A 21649-nucleotide genomic window follows, 5' to 3' on the forward strand; every position below is an offset into this window, starting at 1 on the left:
AAACTACATTAAATAAATAATCATGTCAAACTTACATAAAAATAAAATAATAAAACAAGAACAAAACAGATTATAATCAGCCCAAAACTAGATTAATACATGTCAAAAGAATTAAAAAAAATGACAATTACAAAGAAACTATATCAAGAACTCACAAATCATATTAAGTAAAGGAGGAGTTCATGGAAAGAACACTCACCTTGCTTAGGATCACGAGTTTAAGGTTTTTAACCGACCCCTCAGTGTCTATAATACTGAGATTAGATTGAGAGAACAAAGATAATCAAGAGCAAACAATAGGACTTAGTAATCACAACTAAATAACAATCTTTATTTTGAAGATCTTTCTATAAAAAACGTGCTTAGGTGTTGTGTGGGAGTTTAGAAAATATGAACTAGGGTTTTAGAAAATATGGAGGCAAAAAATAAACTCTCTCTAGCTAGGGTTTTGATTGGAGAATGGAGATATAAGGTGAGTATATATATATATATATATATGTTAAAACTAGGGTTTTTAAGGATTTTTTAGAGTGTTTGGCTTACCTCCAATACTTTTTTAACTGGACATATCCTTTTATTTTAAATATATAATGGTAAATGATAGTGAGTTTTAATCTCCACATTTTATTTAGTTAGTGGGTAATGTGACAGTCTTTCATTAAAATAAAATAAAAAAGATTCCTTTTAAAAAAGTACTTAAGGTAAGTCAAATTCTTTTTTAGAGGACTTTGGACGTTCTCAAGGGTCTAGGGATCGGCTCCCATTAAAGAATGATGTTTTAAGGGCCCAAAAATCATGTTCTGAAGGTCTAGGAATGTGGCTATGTACGCAGCTTTCGTGCATGCGTACACATTCTTCCCAAAAACCCTAATTTTGACTGCATTGTTGGCCCAATTTCAAACAGTCATAATTCAATCAATATAAATTCAAATCATGCAAAATTTATGTTCAAATTGAAACCCAAGATGTCTAATTCCAATGAAACAAACCTTACTAAAAACTTATTTGTGGATCAAATGTTATGGTCAAAATAGTGAACAAATGTAATTTTTTAGCATCGTTTTCAAAACGATTTAAGCAGTTTTGAGTTGTGATTACATCCAAAATATTGTGAACTCTTTAATTACCCTTGGTTGATGTATTTCAAGCTCATCATTGGGGATGGGGACCCAAGGTTATTAATGGGTACAAAATAAAGTGTCTACAGTCGAGAGATATAGATACCCTTCCTTCCATATGCATGGGGGAGCTGAAATCCTCAAAGCGTAATCAATCGGTACTAAAGGCCTACAATAAAATGGGTGATTGTAGTGAAGATCTCTTTGTCAAGTCCTTCAAGCTTGGTCTGTCTTAGGGATTTGAGCTTAGATTGTTCCTTACCAAGCATTTAGCTAGTGATATGCAAGACTCGATGGCGATAATCAAGTAACACATTGAGTGGAAGAAGATTTTGGTTAAGTTAGGCCCCAACAACCTTCCTTAAGGTTAATGGTGAGGAAGGAGCAACAAGTAGATCTCCCGCCTAAGGGACGAAATGCGGCTGTGGCACTAACTAAACGTCTTTAAAGAAGTGAACACCATCTTGAAAGAGCCTATCTACAAGATCTTCATCAAGATCAAGGACCAATCATTCTTCCCTTGATTGCCCTGTCATGGAAGCTGCCTTGATAGGCATAATAGAAGTAATCCACGTGAGACTTGCGACCACTTCTGCTTGAAACACTTGTCAGAGAACCACAAAGGGCCGCCACTTGAGAGAGGTGTATAGCATTGGGGAAAGGGCTTAACCAGCTCCCAAAAAAGCCCGACATGAGGGTGAAATTGACCATGATGAAATCATCTTCCCATAAAAGGATCTCATGGATGTTCAAAGACCTCATTGGTTGGTCCTTGGCCCGTCAAACACGTTCCTCATTTATTGCAAGAATCCCATGTCCAACTATATCAGCATTGCTCAATTGGAGCTTGGTGAGTGGTGAAGCTAGGATTTGATTTCAGGGGAGCAACGTTAATAACTAACATTCATGTTTCCCTACAGTTGTGGACATATGTAAATACAGATATTATACATGTGCACACATCAATGTATATCTAAAGGCTGAAGCATAACATTTAGTGTTACTACGCTTTTGTAAAGCCATATCAGCGGCCATATCCACTTACTTCCAACTCACTCACTCACTCTCAAAAAAAGAAAAAAACAGTAGGTTAATCCCACATAGGAAAATGAGTGTAAGTTTCTTTAAAAAACATTCTCCCCTCTCCCCATGTGTGTGTGTTAAAAAATACTTAGTATTCTAAAAAAAAAAAAAAAAACCTCTCTCTCTTTCTCTCTCTCAACTTTTTTTTCTTCTTGTTAATTTTCTTAACTTATTGTTACACTTTCTCTAGTCTTCCCCCTCCCTTTTACCTTTTAATCTTCGCACTACTAACTAACTTAATATCACTTTTCCTATATCCTTTTTTTTTTTCTTTTTTTTTTTGGCTCTTCTTATTCTTATCTTTTTATAGTAATTTTCCAATTCTCTCTCCCATTCTATGCATTTTTTTTCCCACACAAAAGGTTATTTCTCTCTCTTTCTCACAATTTTGTTTTGCATTTTTTGGTGGATTTTTTTATTTTTCATGCATCTCAACTTTAGGTTAATGAATTTTTGTGTTTTTTTAGAACTCTACTTTATGTTGATGTGATTTAGTTTTGTATTTTTAACTTATTATCTTTTTTCTTTTCTTTGATTTCATAGATGTCATTCTATTGCCTTATAAATATAGTATATAAAAATATAATGTTATTCTATTATATAGCATGACTTGGATAATTTGGTATTTATTACTATATCTTTTATTTTTACTCTTTTTGTTCTCATCTTATTTTTTTATAAATTTGTCACTCTCTCTCTCTCTCTCTCTCTCTTAATTTTTTTTATTCTTTCTTGCAACCAGGGACGGAACCAGGTTTCAAACTTAGGGGGTGCCAAAGTTCTTTATTCAAAGATTTTAAAATTTTGAAATATCAATACTAGAGGTTGACAATGATGCATTATTAGCAGTAATTTTTTTAATTATTTGTATTTTTTATTTCGAAAAAAAATCACGAATGACAATTTATAATCAAGAGTTTTTTAAGTCAGTTGGCACATCCTAATATTTTCAAGGTCTAACCAAGTGGGACTCTCCAAGCCAAAAATGACTATAAGTGCAACACTTGGTCTAGGCAAAAATTGTTCCCACAAGATTATTGTCAAAATAATTAGGTGAGAAGTGAAGAATAATAGAGTGGAAAGTGGCAGCTACATGCAATACTATTCAAAACTGGGCAATTTGCTGTTTCTAGGGCATTTAAGATTTTGTTCCGAAGAATACAAGCAGCTAAAGCATCATATTGTAATGGTTTTTATTGTTTTTTGTGTAATGTTTTCAATTGCAGTTTTAAATGCAATGGTGTTGTAGTTGTTTTGCTGTTGTAGTTGCAGTGTTGTGTTTTGGTGCTGAACTCCTTGTATATTTGATCCTTTGAAATGAAATTTACTCATTCATTGAAAAAAAGAAGTTTCGTGTTAGAAATGGTTCATTTGGACTGATATAGTTTCCCAGTAAGTTTAGGAAATGTTATAGCATGCATAAGTGGCAGTGGCGGTTTTAGGAATTTTTTTAGGGTGGTCACTAAGAAATTTAAATTACCACAATATTTTTCTTGGTACCATTTTTTAAAGAAAAATGAAATTAGAAATTATTTTTATTGAATAGGTTGAGTGAGCTACAAATTTTATCTTTTTGTTTTATAATGGGCTTTTTGTTGAATAATTTTTTCAATTGTTGTTGTTTGGTCTTGTCTTGTTTTCGTTTGGTTTACATATGTTGTTATTTGAGCTAATATTTATTGCTGTTATTTAAGCTTTAAAAAAAAAGGGATTAAGAATTATGTTTGGAGGTAGAATTAATTTTGGAGTAATGCTACATCCACAACATTTTTATAATAAATCTTATGCAAAAATCTGTTATTGGTGGGTAATAAAATAATATTAGTATTTGGCCTAAATTAGAATCAGTAACAGTATACTGTATTAAATTTGTTGTAAAATTATTGTAAAAATGTTGTGAATGTAGTAGCACTACTCTTATTTTTGTTGAACCCAAATTTTTGTAATTTTTAAGTCAGGATGTTCAAAATTTTTATTAGGGTAGTCACAATAAGTTAGTTTAGTATATAATATTTTTTTGGCAAGTGTGTATTTACATTTTTTTGCAAGTCAGGGCAGTCTTATGACCACCCTGGCATGTAGAGCCGCCACTGATGAGTGGTCTCTCATTTTTCTCATTTGTTGAATTTTTGGATATATACTCATTTTGTTGATATTTCTAATCTGTCTAACTTGTAAACTCTTTCTTTGTAACTAAAGTTAATCTTTTCCAAAAAAAAATTATGAGATGGAGGGTGAGATGTGAGTTCAAAATCCATGGGGTGCAAGTCTAACTTAGCAATGAAAAAACTTTTGTTATTTTGTTGCTGTATAATTTTTGTATGAAATTCTCAAAACATTTTTTCTTTATATTTTTAAATAAGTGATCTATCTGTCAATAGATTTTGTTTTTACCTTAATATTTTCCATTTAGATACCTTAATTATTATTCTTTATTTCAAGTTTCAACATTATGCCAAAGAAAGCAAGTGATACATAGAGAAATTAATATAGTGAGCATACTATGAACGTATGTTCATAATGTTTGGTTTTTTGATGCTACCTCATTCAAAATACTAAAAAGTACCTGTAAAATCAAAGGATGAAACATTGAGACACGGACAAGAAGCATCCCAGCAGAAATTGTTGAAAAATGGGGTGATCATCATTTGATTGTTAATGTGGATGCATCTATTAAAGACTACAAAGTAAAGATGGCCGGGGCCGACCTCACAAGGGTAAAATATTTTACTTTGTAAAAAAAACTGACACGTGATTTTGTGAATATTAAGTTGTATTTTACTGTAATAAAACCCATAAAATATAGTAAATTCATTATATTGTGTTTATTTGTTAGGATTTTTATAAGTTGTGCTGTAATTTTTTCCATTATCAAGATTCCACCTTTAATAATAATTTTTAGTAATTAAAGAAAGCTTAATCACAACTTATATTTGTTTTTATTAAACTTAAAAAGAAATTAAAATTATAACAATTGTAAGCCATATGGTAACCATTTGTGTATCTACAATGTTAAATTTCAACTTAAAAATAATATTCCATATTCCACTTATAATTTTTTTTTAAATGTATATTTCTTTAATAACTTTTTAACACCAAAAAATGCTAATAAAATAGGAAACATTTTTCTTCTATATATTTAATTAAGTTTGACATATAAAAAATATTTAAAGAAAAAATAACAAATGAAAAAGAAATTAGAAACCGCAAAAACTATTTAATAGAAAGGGGGAGGGGATGTTTCGGTGGTGGTTCCTATCCTCAAATTTATATATTGGAATGAATAATAGGGAGAAGAGAACAAAAAGGAAAAAAGGGAAAAGTTACTGAAGAATCAAATATCAGTTTCTAGAGGTGGGATCCACTGACTTTTGACATATTTGTGATCCTGGAAATGTTGGAAGTCCTGGTGAAAATCAAGAAAGGGAGGAGGAAATCAATAGAAGTAGGAATGTGCTAGATAGGCTGTTCGGTTCATTGTTTTTGCCCATGTCTTATTTTATTTTATTTTATTATTATTTTTTTTTTATCACTACTGTGATTTCTTCTCTCTTTCCCTCACATTCCTCCACTTTTTATCATACCCCTATGTTACACTTTCATATATGAGAATAACCTGAACATGTAGGATGTCAGAAAAAGGAGGTGTATGCCTCTGAGGGCTGAGGTTGACTATAGTTTCTTGATAGGAGCATATAATATATATATATATATATATATTTATTTACGGATTTACCTCCCTAACTTTTCATTTTTCATTTGCTAAAATACTTTTGTCTTTAATTAATTAATTTGTGTTTTTGAAAAGTTGATTCGAGCGAAACAATAAAAGTAGGTATGGAAATAGTGAAAAGGTAGACACAAAGAATCCTATTTCAATTATAATTAAAGGAATTTTCTATTATTAGGTTATGTATTTCACTGGGTGCAATTCCCCTATTTCACTCTCACTTAAAATTTTAATTACTTTATTTTCTAATCTTTTTAAAATTTTTTAGTTTTTTTAATATATTTTTATTGAATGGTTGAGATTGAAAGTTGTTGTTGTTATTTTTTTTTATTTTTTATTTTTTTTAACTTTCAATCTCAGCTATTTAATACAACTAGCCGATATCCCGCGCAATGAACGGTTCATTTTGATAATTTTTGTAAGAAATTATTTATAACCCATTGATTCCATGTCTGCTATTATTGTCAGTCACACTTAATCTATGAGGTTTTGTACTAAAACTAAATTCAAACTAAATACATTGGGGGGAAATTCTTCTAATTTATGCAACCAAGAAATGTCACCAGATCATAGTGAAATTGTCACCTACAAACCTGTTGGTTCCTAGGTGTCTTTCTTGTATTATTTATGTTTTATATATCAATTAGCTATAAAAACTTATAGAATTTCATGATACAACAATAGAAAAAATAATGCCATAGTGATGCAATAATATCACAATTTAACCTCCAAATTTTTTTGATGGGATAACCTCCAAATTTTAATTGAACTAAAAGTAGCCAAAAATAGATCCTTACCAAGTATACGCATCATAAAGAAAACCAAAAATATAAATTGGCACATAATATGAAAAAATAAGCCTAAATAAATTACAATGCTACATAAGTAAAGCCGTATACATAAAATCTAAACAAAATATTTAAGACGAAAGTAATATTTTGAAAATTAACATACCTCTTAGAAAGAAAAACAAAAATATTGTGAGAAAATTATGGAAGTTTAATTTTTAAGTCCAATGGAAATGGGGATTTATATTGGACAAATGTGGAGGCAAATAATATTTGCCCAATTCATTGAATTTGACTATTGCAATTCTGCATTGAAGTTAGTCATATGCAGAAAATTAAAAAGTTTTTTTGATTCCTACAATTCCCATGATCCATCCATATCAATTCAAAGCATGTAAAGTTATAAATGTATACAAATTCTTTGAATTTTATTCCTACATTTCTCTTGACTTTTTAAATTCATTCGTATCAATACTATGTAAAGTTATAAATGTATACAAATTCTTTGAATTTTATTAATACATTGAAATAAATGCATTTTTCATTACTTAATAGTTTGACATAAATGCTAAATTTAGATGAGGTGGAAGCCTAAATGAGAAGAATGTCATACAATGTGCCACTTGGCAGAACCTCATACTTCCTACATGAGGTCTTTGCTTTTATATATATATTGAATTGATATGGAGACAAATAATATTTGCCAAATTCATTGAATTCGACTCTTGCAATTCTGCATTGAAGTTAGTCTTATGCAGAAAATTGAAAAGTTTTTTTGATTCCTACATTTCCCATGACTTTTTAGATCCATTCATATCAATTCAAAACATGTAAAGTTATAAATGTATACAAATTCTTTGAATTTTATTCCTACATTTCCCATGACTTTTTAAATCCACCACCCTTCCCTTGCAAGTCGGTTTTCAAGGGTGAGTTCTACCTATAGGTTCTTAACATTTGGTATTAGAGCCAACTACCACGTTGAGTAATTGGACATAGCTTATTGAGTATAGGATCAAATGAGTTACGGCTTTATGGGATCTCGGAGGGGGCGACTAGAACTTTTAATTCATTGAATGTGTCAATAAAGTGAATACACATTAATTATCTATAAGTATGCACTAATTATATATATATATATATATATATAAGAATTTTATATGTTTTTTTAAAAAATATATATATATAAGAAAGAAAAACATCACGTGAGAGACCATGCGATTCTGTCATGTGGCACTTTGTAAGAGTAATTTTTCATTTAACTTTACACCTCAACTACTTTACATATTTGGATTATAATAAAATTCTATTAATAGAATATCACTATTTTCACTAAGTGTTTAACTTACCCCTATCATACTTCAATAACATAAACGTGAGATCATAAATTTTAGATGATATTTCCATAAGCCAACTAAACATTCACTTTTTTCTCAAAAAAAAAAAATATATAAAATAAAAAACTAAAAATTTACATGAAATTACAATGCATTTGCCATTACTTAATAGTTTGACATAAATGCTAAATTTAGATGAGGTGGAAACCTAAATAAGAATGATGTCATACAATGTGCCACTTGACAGAACCTCATGCTTCCCACATGAGGCCTTTGCTTATATATATATATTTATTTATTTATTTATATATTGAATTGATGTGGAGACAAATAATATTTGCCAAATTCATTGAATTTGACTCTTGTAATTCTGCATTAAAGTTATTCTTATGCAAAAAATTGAAAACTTTTTTTTATTCCTACATTTCCCATGACTTTTTAGATTCATCTGTATCAATTCAAAGCAAGTAAAGTTATAAATGTATACAAATTCTTTGAATTTTATTCCTATATTTCCTATGACTTTTTAAATCCATCTATATCAATTCAAAGCATGTAAAGTTATAAATGTATACAAATTCTTTGAATTTTATTAATACATTGAAATAAATGCATTTGTCATTATTTAATAGTTTGACATAAATGTTAAATTTAGATGAGATGGAAGCCTAAATGAGAAGGATGACATACAATGTGCCACTTGACAGAACCTTATATTTTCCCACATGAAGTCTCTACTTATATATATATATATATATATATATTGATTAATTGATTGATTGCATATAGTGCAAAATTCTAAGTATTACACTTGATCTCAATATGTTACAATAAAGTATTTTGTATTTACGAAATTATAATCGTACATTTTTAACGTGAAGCTGTCTTTGTAGTTTGGTTGGAATCGTCGTCATTATGCAAATAAAAGATATAATTATAATGGTGATTGAACAAGCACTAAAGTGACCAATTGACCATCGATTTGACATGATCCTCTTACAGGATGTAGTCACAGTTATAAACCTAATTTTCACCCCCTTTGTCTGAGTAAGGTGAATTCTATTGCCAAATAAAAGAAGAAAGAAAACAGAGGTGGGTATTCAGCAAAAAAAAAAAAAAAAAAAAAAAAAAGAAAAAGAAAAAGAAAACAGAGGTGGGGGAGAGAGAGAGAGAGAGGAGGCAAAGATGGTCTACCAATCTTTTGCTGAATACAAATGGAAGTCCAATAAAAGGCTAATCATATGAGGCCAGTCAGAACCATAAATATTATTTACCTTTTCAACTAATGTTCTGATTCCTTGTGAATTACATTAGGTAAACATAATGTTAGAACTTAGTAGAATTGATTCATTCTAGATTCAACTCCTAGAATTTCAATTAGAACTAGACTTAAACAGTTTCAATGACTTGGATTTGGTCAACCAATTTCTCCTGATCAATCAAACTGCAGTTTACTACTTAGCTCTATATTAATTTATGTCTTCTTCTTCTTTAATTTTTTTCCAACATTAGGATGTCTCCAATTGTTCACTAAATAATTATTCATAGTCCTCTTCCTTTCCCTCTCACCCACACAAGACTTGAATTCAAATAAATAGATAGATTCATGGAATCATATTGATCTCTCTTTCCATGACATAATTGTAGCCTCTCCGGCCCCTCTAACGGATTAGGGAGAACCAATAATAAAATTAGGCTTTTTAGCCCCAAAAAGGAAAAAGAAAAAAAAAAAAACAATATATCTAGAATACAAAAGTTCTCGCAACTTCTATTCCAAATGTGATGGATTATATATAATTTAACATATTCCTATATACAATAAATTTTACTAAGGTACATAACAAATTGTTAATTGTGGTGGTCTTGGTGGATAATAAAATAGTAGTGAGCGAATATAAGAATTAATAATTGGTACTAACTTAAACAGTTGTGAAATTTGTTGTATTTGTAATCTTGGTCGCTATAATTGGTGCATGATAATGATCAAGGAGAAAAGAAGCCAAAACCATTGTTATTGGGTAAATTGATCTGCGCAAACAACTCCTGAGAGTTTGACCCCTATAGAGATTGACAGTCAAAAACGCCGTCTCTAAAGTCTCAATTGTTTTCCACGGAGAAAAAATAATTGACTAACACTGGAATTCCCATATGATGGAGTGGCCAACTCAACTGACAACTATCTTGGCAGAGTACTCTAACCCATAGATTACTAACACATGAAACCAAAAAAGAGGTATTACATAAACCAGTGAAAGCTACGTGCGTGGGGTTGGTAAGAAATATTGAAAAGTTATAATTTGACGTTGGACCATCTTTGAATACATCTATGGATCTATGTTGGATCCCTTCTCTCTCTTAAGGGTTGCTTTCATAGTCTCCTTAAAAGATTACAGTCAATAAGGGCGACATGAATATATATGAATTGAATCGTACAAGAAAGATAATAACATATCAAGAATGGCTCACATAAAAGAACAAAATTAAGATAAAGAAAATAAAAGAAACAAATCTGATTAAGATGGGATTGATCCTAAGTTTGTGGTACTAAACAATACTAGTATAATAATACTATACTCCAAAATGATAGTAATTGGTAAACCAAAAAGTGTCAAATATTTATTTATACATTAATTGCTTCTAGTTCCATATGGGTGGCTATCAAAAATGTGCTAACAAGGCACTGATTGTGAAATTCAATACAATAAGTGATCTCAAAATTGGAGGCGGTGATGAAGAGGCGTAGTAATTATCTGAAATAAAGAAAAGTAACAATTGACAATGATAGGGAGCCGCCATAGGATTAAAATTAATTTTTGACTATATTCAACGTCTCACACACGTGGCAAAAAGAGGGATTGGTTCAATTGTCATGGTGCCAGGTCAGCAACAACCCTTCTCACGGCTTCCTGGAAGGCAGACTCGTCCCATTCGGGCCCCTTCAACAACAAAAGATTCACTGATTAAAAATTCACCCCTAAAAAGAAAAGCTACCTTTTTCATTTGGTATATGCAACATGTATCTTATAGCTTGTACGTTTCATTTCTTAATGGTGTAGGATCTACATGTTTCAGTGCTGAGATAATTATTGTTTCTAAACACACCATCATTTTCACAATTGTTGAATTCTAATATTCTAATTGGTATACGATAAAAGTAGTGAGTGATGAATCAATTTGAGTGTGATTTGTACTATAATTATAACATCTACTTTTAACATTTGACATTTTTAAGAGAGATATTATGCAAGAATACAAAAGATTCTAAGGTTCAATATTCAACTCTAAAAAGAGAAGCTAACTTTTTGGTATATGCGATATGCTATAATCATATCATGTAGGTTTCATTTCATAACTGTGTAAGATTTATATATTTCAACACAGATATATGCGATGATTATCATTTCTAAACATGTTTTTATTTTCATAATTATTGAATTCTCATATTATATTTGATATAAGATAAAAGTAATGCTAGTTATGAATCAATCTGAATGTGATTTGTACTGTAATTATAGCATCTACTTTAACATTTGACACTTCTAATAGATGAAATTTATGCAAGAGTAATTAAACCTTAACAAAATATCCAATTTTTTAATCAAAAGTTAAAGCATCCTACTTTCCTCTAAATAATGATTACTTATTATTATTATTATTATTCAAAAGAGTTTAACAACCCACTAATTTGTTTTTCATTGTTCAATCTTAAAAAAATGCATCTAAATTTCCATACCTCAATTCTTAATCTCAAAATAATGTGATTCATGGAGCTTGACTCTATTATCCGGGTATTGGTCTCCATGGACTGCAAGCTTACATTCTTAACCTGCTTCAAGAATTCCAAAATGCGAATCAGAATATCCACCATTGGACATTCACCTCTTATAATCACTTGCAAATCAACAATGCGCTCCTCCGATGAGGTTGATTCCGAGACTTGTGAAGTCCGAACAATGAGCCTTTCATTTGAGGAACTAGTTTCCTCTTCCTTAGCTTCTTTGGCAGGTAGACGATGCGCCTCCAAGAGCTGGTTTTTTCTATTAAGCTCTTCAACTTGAGCTTTCAAAGAACTCAAATACTCCCTTGTTGTAGCAAGCAGCGATGCCTTGTCTTTCTATTAAATCGAAAACATATTTGTCAAGGTTGGAGTTGGTATTATATATTGGTAGGCAATGGCTCATAAATATATATATGTATGTATACAATTATACGTGAATGCCAATGTGTACTTTTTTTTAAGGGATACGAATCCAATTGAAAGAACTGCGTAATGCACTGAACAATAAGAGTCTTGACCAGTGATGCAAATCTACTTGTTGCTAAAAACAAAAGGAGAACAAAATCTAATGCATTGCCAAATAGAAATGTGTTTTCAATTCAAAGTGATTGTTACCTTAGTTCCTGGAGGAAGCAATGATCTCAATGCTTGAAAGCTTTCATTGAGTTTCTCACGCCTTTTGCGCTCTGAGATCATATGGTGCAATTGAGTGGTTGTGGGGCGACTTGCTTGGATACGTGCACTAACTCTCATATAATTTAAGCTTTTAAAGAATGCAAATGATCTCTTCATCATGCTTTGCTGGCCTAAATTGGCTCTCACTTGGGTCGTTCTTGGTCCTAATGGCGAGGCATATCTCTTGAATGCACTAAATTTGGAAACTACCTGGTGACTATAAGGTAAATTTGTGTGGGGTTGTTGTGATGAAGAAGCAGAAGAAGGTGAAGTTAGAACATTGAAGATGGCTCTTGTAATTGCAGCTGCTTCGGTTTCGGGGTTTGGGAGCTGAATGTTTTGGAGTCTAGCATACTCTTGCATGGCTGCTTGGTGTGGACTAGGTGTTGGAATTTGTTGCAATGTAGGATTAACAACCTCTCTAAGGGTTTCTGGAAGATGGGTTGTGTTTGGAATGTTGAATAGAAGGGATGAGTACTCGGGGCTATCCATGGATAATGATGAAGATGATGAAGGTGGGTTTGGATCTGGTAGCCTAAGTGGGGAAAATTGCCTTGAGAAATCTTCAGTAAACCAACTTCTCAATTCCTTTTCAATGTCAATCTACAAAAAAATTCAATTGAATTAAGAAATGAAATTTTAATTAAACAAAAGAACAACGTTATGGAAAATGTGATAATGGGGTTTCTTACCTCAGCAGGCACGTTGGAGAAGCCTATCTCAATCTCTCCACTCTTGCATCCCATAAAAATTGCAGTCTGCACTCAACAAACAAATAGAAACTTCATCATCTTTTACTATTTTATGCTCCATAAAATAGAAAGCTTAAGAAACACCTAATATCACATTTTGTTTCAGCTGTACAAACCTTAATCCCTGCTGCCTGTGACAAAAAAAAAAAAAAAGGGCATAGAAATAAATCAATATAGCTAACATCGTGAAGAAAAATGAATTCGTTGTCTGATCAATCAACAAATTACAAGCTCTCTCCCTCTCCGTATAACTAGCTCCTCTTATTGTCATCAATTAATTACCTGATAGAATTGTCTCTGTACTACTTTTGATGCGAATCTTTGAAGGTGCACTTCTTGCAACTCTAAGTAAGGTCGACTATTCTTGAAAGCGAGTCCTGGAACACATCTGACATACAAAATCAACAAACAAACCTTAACCCCAAAATCTTATTACATATATACACAAAAGTTCATTTAAAGCGATTGCATATAAGGAATCATGTTTTGATATATTCAGCATCTTAACTAGTATATATGTCGCCTTCTTACTCATTTTCGACCGTGAAAACTGATTGCCGGTACTCCTCAAAAAGCCTCCGAGCTTGAGTCCCAGAAGAAGAGCTAGGTTGGTTGTTTTCTTCATTAAAGAATCCATCCATATAACTTAAGAAGCTGTTTAAAAAAAAAAAAAAAAACACATATATAATCCTTGATATGTAAATCAATATATACATATAGAGAAAAGAGAGAGAGTTAAATAATACCTAGATGATTGGGGCCAATTTGACCATAGGCAAATGTAAGTGTATGGAATAGATTGCATTATCAACTGAAAGAAGTTGGCACGGCTGCTTTCATCGAATAAGAAGGCCGTGTCCATGACCTTGAGGTACAGTACTTGTCTTGTGGTGGCTAAGAGTACAGATATTTCTGCACGACATGGCTTTGTATTTCTTCTTTGCAACCCTTTTTATGTAGCAGTTTGATTGTTTCGTCCCTGCCGAACCTTCTGTGATCTGAGTCTGAATGCGTCATATGAAAAATATACATGTGTTTGTAGGGCAAGTAAGGAAAAATCTTGACATATCTAAGTGGGAAAAAGGGGAAGAAGGGTATACTAGAAGAAGATGAAGAAGACTAATCTAAGGTCATTTTATGATCTTTGTTAGTTAGGTATTTGTGTTGGGGAACATGACTAGCTGTTTAATAGTATAAGAAACAAGCTGGCTCTGTCACACAGAGAGAGAGAGAGAGAGAGAGAGAGAGAGTTGAAAAGTTGTGCGTGGTGGTGGGGAAAGAAAGCCCTACCAATGCTTTGAGAGGGTGAGTGAAAACAAAAGGGAAAAGACCCCACTATGGTATTTGTATACTACTACTAGAGAGAGAGAGAGATAGAATTGTCTCTGGCTGGAGAGCTTGAAAAGTAGTAGTGAGAGAGAGAAAATTTTTTAGGGCCTTTTGGCTAACATCACTGGTAGAGAGAGAGAGAGAGCAGCAGCCAGGTAAGGGAAAGTGAGAAAAGTAGTGGTCAAAGTCCACCCTCGCGAGGGTTTGAAATGAGTCAAAGGCGGAAGGCAGAGTGTCGTTTTCATTATTTCGTTTTCTTCCTTACTTTTCTGTTTTTCCTATCTGTTCTTCTCTCTTCTTCTTTAGTTTCCAAACATTATTTGGGCAAGACTAATATATATTACTACATTTTTTATTTTTCTATTAGAAATCAATCCTCTAACAAACTACTATAGTAATTCTTTTTATAGAACTAATATAGTAATGTTAGTATTTATTACCAAAAAGATTAGTATTTAAAAGAAACTTAACTGATGCGGTTGTTGATCCAATGGATGCTGAAAATACTTTTTTTTTGGAGGATAAAGAAAAACTTTCACATTTCTTCATCTCTTGGAATGAGGATTAAATACTTTAATACTATGATAATCTAGTTCTCGATAGGGGTGTTTATGGTGCAGTCGTAGCGGTTTTATTTATTTATTTTTCTAAATATGAAATTTGATGATCGTGGTAATTATTAATGAAAATTTATTATGATTATGTTTGTATATAAAACAATATATGGAAACTCTACCAATAGTAGCTCAGCATCGAGAATTTTGTACCTAATTTCTATTAGTTACTTCACTCATTTTTCTTGCATTAGACATTTATTATGATTGTGTTTATATATGAATTATATATATATATATATATATATATTTTTTTTTTTTATTTGAGGTAAGACTTAGATATCTCCAATTAAATTCAAAAACCTAGTTGGCTTGACGAATAAAACATAAACAATATTGTTTTTCATTCAAAGATAATTAAATTCAATTCATGATTAAATTTAATTGGAACCTATTGTACTGTATCTAACTTTTATCTTATTCTTCTATTTTTTTCTTTAAAAAAAATGATATATCAAGATTCTAATGTTGGGTTTAATTATAGGATAGAATTTAAATTTAATTTGAAAAATATGTATTAGAATAATTACATGTAAAATTTTGAGATCCCAAAAGTTTATTTGGCACAATATTATGAAGTCAATTAAAAATCAAATGGATTTGGTTTTATATATGGAGAAGTGTTATCTCTACAAAATTTTTACAATACTTTCATAACAAATCATATATAGGTGTTAAGTTGTTACAAGTTCTAATTTGAACCCACCACTAAAATTATCTTTTGCCCACCAATAACAACTTGCTACATAGTATTTGTAATAAAATTGTTGTAAAATATTATAAAATGGTTAGAAAATGGTGATTTAATAATTTAAAATTATTTCTATCTGTTTTTAACTTTTCACATGAATAGGGACATAGGGTTGCTTAAACATTTTTTTTTTCTTTTGTTGCTAAAACGTTAATTATGTGGCAAAAAAACCATACATAAAGAAGAAAAAGTAAGTATGCTTTATGCTGCGTCCAAAATTTACTTGTTCAAATTTGAAACATTGCATAAATTTTCTTCGTTTGACATTCTCTCCTTTGAGCAAATCCTCTGGCTCTCAGTGGCACCTACTCAAAACTTACCTGCTGGGTCCTCCTCGACCTATAAGCCAAAGCCATGAATAAATTTTTTTTTTTTGCTGAATAAAAAAATGGGTTCTCCGGTGTGGGCTCATCGACCCATGCTGTATGACAGTAATGGGTAATACCACGTGTACCACACGGGTCTTGTTAGAGCTATTGTTCGAACCGCTTCTCTCTTAGTGTTGGGATAAGGACTCCTACCATCAAGCTACACACCGTGTAATACCAAAGCCATGAGTGTAATGCTAATGCAACGTCTCCCACGCTTTTGTTGCCTTGAATGGCATTTAATATACACACACATACACACACACACACACACACATATATATATATATATATATATATATATATAAATTCATTAATTACAATGATAATAAAAAATTTGAACGTTAGATGTTCCGTGAAAATATTAAAATGTATTGACTATTGAATTATAAGATTATTGATGGTTGAATATAGGAAATCCTACATTGAATAATGATGAAAAGAATGAATAATGAGTGATTAATATAATATAACTGAGTTCATACTCATAGACATAGGAATTAGGCCTTTTATCTTAAATATGTTTCTATATATTATATTAATTACTCGTACTAACTAGTTGAGGAGTCTTAACAAATAGTATTAGAGCTTAGGTGTGTGCGGCGAATATATTCAAAATTTAACCAAATATTCCCTGCCCATAAGTCCGGAACAAAACTTTATTTTATGGTCCCACCCACACTGCTTTCATAACTTTCGTTTGCACAAAATTGACCAATTTGCTGATCAAGAACTTTTCTTTTTTCTTGATGATTACTAAAAAAAGCATAGCCACAATTCATAAGGAGATTGTAGATATATTGCATGTCCAAAAATATCTATCTATATTCTATAGTTGCCTCTTCTTTTTTTCGTTTTCTTTTTTCCATTTTCATATTTAACCTTATTTTTTGAATTTGGTCCTAGGCTCCTAGCCTTTCATCTTGTCTTTGTCTAGCCTTGAAATTTCCACGCACACGCCATGCAGGTACAATGTGAACGAATGTGAAATGTAGCGTTCACATTGTATAGTTGAAGTTCTTACTTAAAATTTTTTTTTTTTTTTTTGGGGTCCTTTTCAATGGCCCTCTTGCCTCTTGCCTCTTGGTATATTATCATTGGAGAGAGAGAGAGAGAGAGAGAGAGAGAGAGAGAGAGCAGAACTTCTAAAGACAGATATACAGTGCCCCTTGCCAAGTTGCCATCCTCGTCGCTGTTTCCTTGACGTCTGGTAGCTGGTATATTATCAATGGACGTCGTGTCTTCTGCTTCACCAGTGACACTGTTAACATTGTATAGTTAGGGTCAGCTTGAACCCAACGTTTTTTCAAACCCAACCTGAAAGTTTTGTGAGTTTAATGAATGAAATTTGAAATATTAGCTTGGAGTTTGGACTTGGGCTAACCCACAAAAGGTTAGGTAGTTTTGGGCTTGGAAATGGCCTTATGGCCGGGACAGCCGACTTTGACCGAAACCGGATCCAGTGAGAACTTTCTATATTTGTGACAAATATAGTTGTAGTTACCTATTAATATGCAACAATTCATGTATAGAATTTATAGATGAATTATAAATAAATAAATAATGTATAGATGGACTTTTTTATTTATTTAAAAAAGATAATGTTTTTAGATGGAGTAGATGGCATCAAGTTGTTTAGCACCTGCCGTACTACACATTCCTCTCGTCTAAAAGTAGGTCTTACTCTTAGAGCATTCACAGCAGCTATAGCATAATTTATGTCATTTTACCACACCAAAGACCTACTTTATTATTTTACCACATCATTTTACAACATCCCATTTATCAGATGTTTTATCATTCAATTCTATACATTAAAATAATATTTACTACACATTAAAATAATATAAACACAATAAAATAATATATCTAACACAATAAATAACAACCACAACACTGCTGCCACTGCCGCCACCACCACCACTGTGGCAGCCACAATCCATTGCAAAACAAAAAATTGAAAACAAAACCACCACCACAACCACCGTCATCAACAACCCATCACAAAACCCATTAAAACACACTTAACCAAACCTAGAAAACACAACAACTCAAACCCAGAAAACACAACCAAAACCCACTAGCGCTAGCAACCCAAACCCACGAAACTACTAGCACTGCCAACCCAAAGCCACGAATCCACTTGCACCAGTAACCAAAACCCACTAGCACTGACAACCCACGATTCCGATCTCACCTCAACGTCGATGCCCATGATCGTGATGAACACTCCGATCTCACCTCAACGTCGATTCCGATCTCACCTCAATGTCGATGCCCACGTCGATTCCGATCCCATGATCGTGACGAACACTCCAGCGGCGGACCTCGCCCTCACAAACCTCGCTTATTGCTCGCACGCCGATCTTCATGGCTTTGCCGTCCCTGGCACCAAGCTCTACCTCACCTCCATCGCTGATTCCTTTGTTCTTTCTGGGTTTGTGATGATTCCATTTCTAGGTTTTGTTTTGAACTGGGAATTGGAGTTTGATTTGAGGTGCAAAGAGAGAAGAAGGAAGATTTTTGGGTTTGATTTGAGGAAATAACACCGGTTGGGAGAGAGAGATAGATTGTGAGGAGAGAGAAAAAATCAATTAAAGAAGTGAGAGGAGAGAGAAAAGCCGAATAAAAAAATAATAAATCATATGCCACATTTCGTCCGTACCGTGCTAAATTTGTGAGGGTACTATTCACTGTTGCAAAATTTTGACACATTTAACACATCTGAGAAAGCTGCTACGGATGCTCTTAAATTCCATTTATAGGATTTATAATTATGCGATAAAGATGGGCAATATATCAAATGTACGCAATAATTTCTGCTAGATGAAATTGTTCAGCACTTGGTATATTACATCTTATTATCTCTTAAACAAAATTGGGTCTTACATGTAATTTTGTATGTGTACGGGCCAGGGCCCCAAGCCCATTGGGCCTTGGGACGTAGCCTGGCAGCCTAATACACCACCTCGTCCTCATTTGACGTACAACCTCGATCTGAACACCTCAGGGCCCAAGGGCTAGAATGAGACTGCACTGTCTTGGATACCAAAAGCAAGCCCTTCCCGATCGTCTTTAACTTGGTCGGGGGTATCATTGTTTGGAGACACCCTGTACTCGGCTACCTGGTAGTGCCTTCGGGAATATCACTGCCGGGCGGTCTTTTGGAGGTGGGAATCAGTTCCAATGTCATTACCTCTTTTCCCAACGGAACATCCACTTAGCAACGATGGAATTGGATCCTTTTCCACACGAGTAAGGAAGTAGTCAAAACACCTCCACTCCTCTCATGCTATAAATAGGAGAATGGATTGAGAAATGGGGGTTGGCAATTCTAGAGAGAATAACGAGAGAAAATAGGATTTATACTAGGAGAGAAAGGAGCAGCCCTGTGAGAAAAGATGGATAGTTTTGTGAAACAGGAGTGCGCAACTGGGTCCCCGAGCAAAGGACTACCCATAGTAGGAAAACCAAAGCCCACAATACAAATAGATTGTGAGCCCAAATATGTGTTGAGTCCATTAGCCTTATTTTGGGAACGTACAATTGGCGTCGTTTGTGGGGATCTCCTACGTAGCTGTGGTTCTGCCAAGACTTATGTGGGGAGATGTTTGAAAGACGGTCAGGGAGTTGTGTTGAAAGCGGTTCTGGGAGATCTTCTCGAGGATCTACTTGGCAAGAAAGAAGAAAAAAGAGACGCAAAGATAGGGAGTATGAGCAGGAGGAAGGGCAGTCTGGCCTTGGAGAAGGGTCATTTCAAACGTACCGGACAATGTCCGATGCTTCGGGGCACAATTGTTTTGACAGAAGGGATGAGGAACTTGAACGGAGGGATGAGGAGCTAGAGCGTTTGTGTAGGTTGGTAAGGGATTTGGAGTTGGAAGCAAGAGGTAGACGTTATAGGAGAAACCACGAGGAACGTGAAGACGGGTCGACAAGTGTAGGAGGTCGCTACGGAGCAAGGTCCCATCGATCCGATTCCCATCGACATTGAGATCGTTTATGGGATTATGCGGACTGGGACTCAGTTTCCCCAGAGGAGCGATGACCCTGGAATGCTGCTATGGACGCCATAAGCTGCGCATTACGCTGAGTTACTAGATCGACATTCTCGAGTGACATTGAACTGGCCCTTATGTCGAGCAGATTTACACGGCCACCGTTCAACTCTTATGATGGGAAAACTGACCCGGTAGAACACGTAAGTCATTATATTCAGATGATGTCCTTGCATACTCATAATGATTCACTAATGTGTAAGGTATTTCCCTCGAGTCTTGGGTCCACCGCCTTGAGGTGGTTCAATGGCTTAAGGAAAGGCTCAATTCACAATTTTGCTGAGCTGATTCAAGAGTTTGGCGTCAGGTTCATGACTTGCCGAGTTCCACAGCTCGTGGATGCATTGCTATCAATGAAAATGGGAGCTGAGGAAACCCTCCGCAGTTATTCTAACCGGTATTGAGAGCTGTACAATGAGATTAGCGGAGGCAACGAAAGAATCGCAGCGAGTACTTTTCGGTTGGGATTGCCTGAGGATTTTGAATTGTAAGACTCGTTGATGAGGAGACCACCTGAGGATATGAGGCAGTTGATGAGGCGCATTGAAGAATATAAAATGTTAGAGGATGACCGGCAGCAGAACAAGGGCAAGGCTTCAATCATAATCCAACCGCGACAGAGGGGTTTTCAGTCAAGGCCTTGGAAGGATTTGAGGATTCAGGAGCCGGGTGCATAGGTGGGGGAAGTGAATGTGATGTTCAAGGAGTCGGTGCACAAGATCGTGGATCGGATTAAAAATGAGCCATATTTTCGGTGGCCAAATAAGATAGGGGGAGACCCGTCGAGAAGAAATCAGAACTTGTATTGTATTTACCATAGAGATAAGGGGCATACCACCGAACAATGCAGAGTGTTAAAAGATTATTTAGAGTAGTTGGTGAAGGCGGGATATTTGAAAGAGTTCATGATGGACCCTAGGAATCAGGAAGCCAGGCAGGGTGCTCGGCCTCGAGGGAACCCTCTCCCACCCCCACTAGGAGTGATAGAAGTCATCCATGCAACTTTAAGAGACTCTCTAGTGTCCAAGAGGAAGGGGGTGCTGGCTGTGGTACCGGCGGAAAGTTGCATAGGTGAGCAACCTTCCGAGAAGAAGTTGAAGTACACTCAGGAGCCTATTGCCTTTAATGACGATGATCTGGAGGGCACAATTCAACCACACAACGATGTTTTAGTGGTTACAGCCTAGATAAATGGTTTCATAGTAAAGAGGGTATTGGTAGATCAAGGGAGTGGTGCCGAGGTGATGTATCCTGACCTATTTAGGGGG

General features: G+C 33.8%; 1 protein-coding gene across 2 annotated transcripts; it reads right to left on the reverse strand.

The window, feature by feature from the left end:
• Positions 1 to 10650: 10650 nt before the first annotated feature.
• LOC126714212 (putative transcription factor bHLH041) lies at positions 10651 to 14543 on the reverse strand. Of its 2 annotated transcripts, XM_050414249.1 has the most exons (8): positions 14008 to 14543; positions 13793 to 13915; positions 13544 to 13649; positions 13378 to 13392; positions 13202 to 13267; positions 12450 to 13112; positions 11790 to 12170; positions 10651 to 10992 (listed from the first exon to the last, which is right to left on the reverse strand). In XM_050414249.1, the coding sequence occupies exons 1-8, from the start codon at positions 14121 to 14123 to the stop codon at positions 10924 to 10926; spliced, it is 1539 nt and encodes a 512-aa protein (XP_050270206.1). In that variant the 5' UTR covers positions 14124 to 14543; the 3' UTR covers positions 10651 to 10923. The 2 variants fall into 2 exon arrangements, with proteins under 2 accessions (XP_050270206.1, XP_050270207.1); XM_050414250.1 differs by lacking the exon at positions 13378 to 13392.
• Positions 14544 to 21649: the final 7106 nt, after the last annotated feature.

This window comes from Quercus robur, chromosome 2 (assembly GCF_932294415.1).
Source record: "Quercus robur chromosome 2, dhQueRobu3.1, whole genome shotgun sequence".
NCBI lineage: Eukaryota > Viridiplantae > Streptophyta > Magnoliopsida > Fagales > Fagaceae > Quercus > Quercus robur.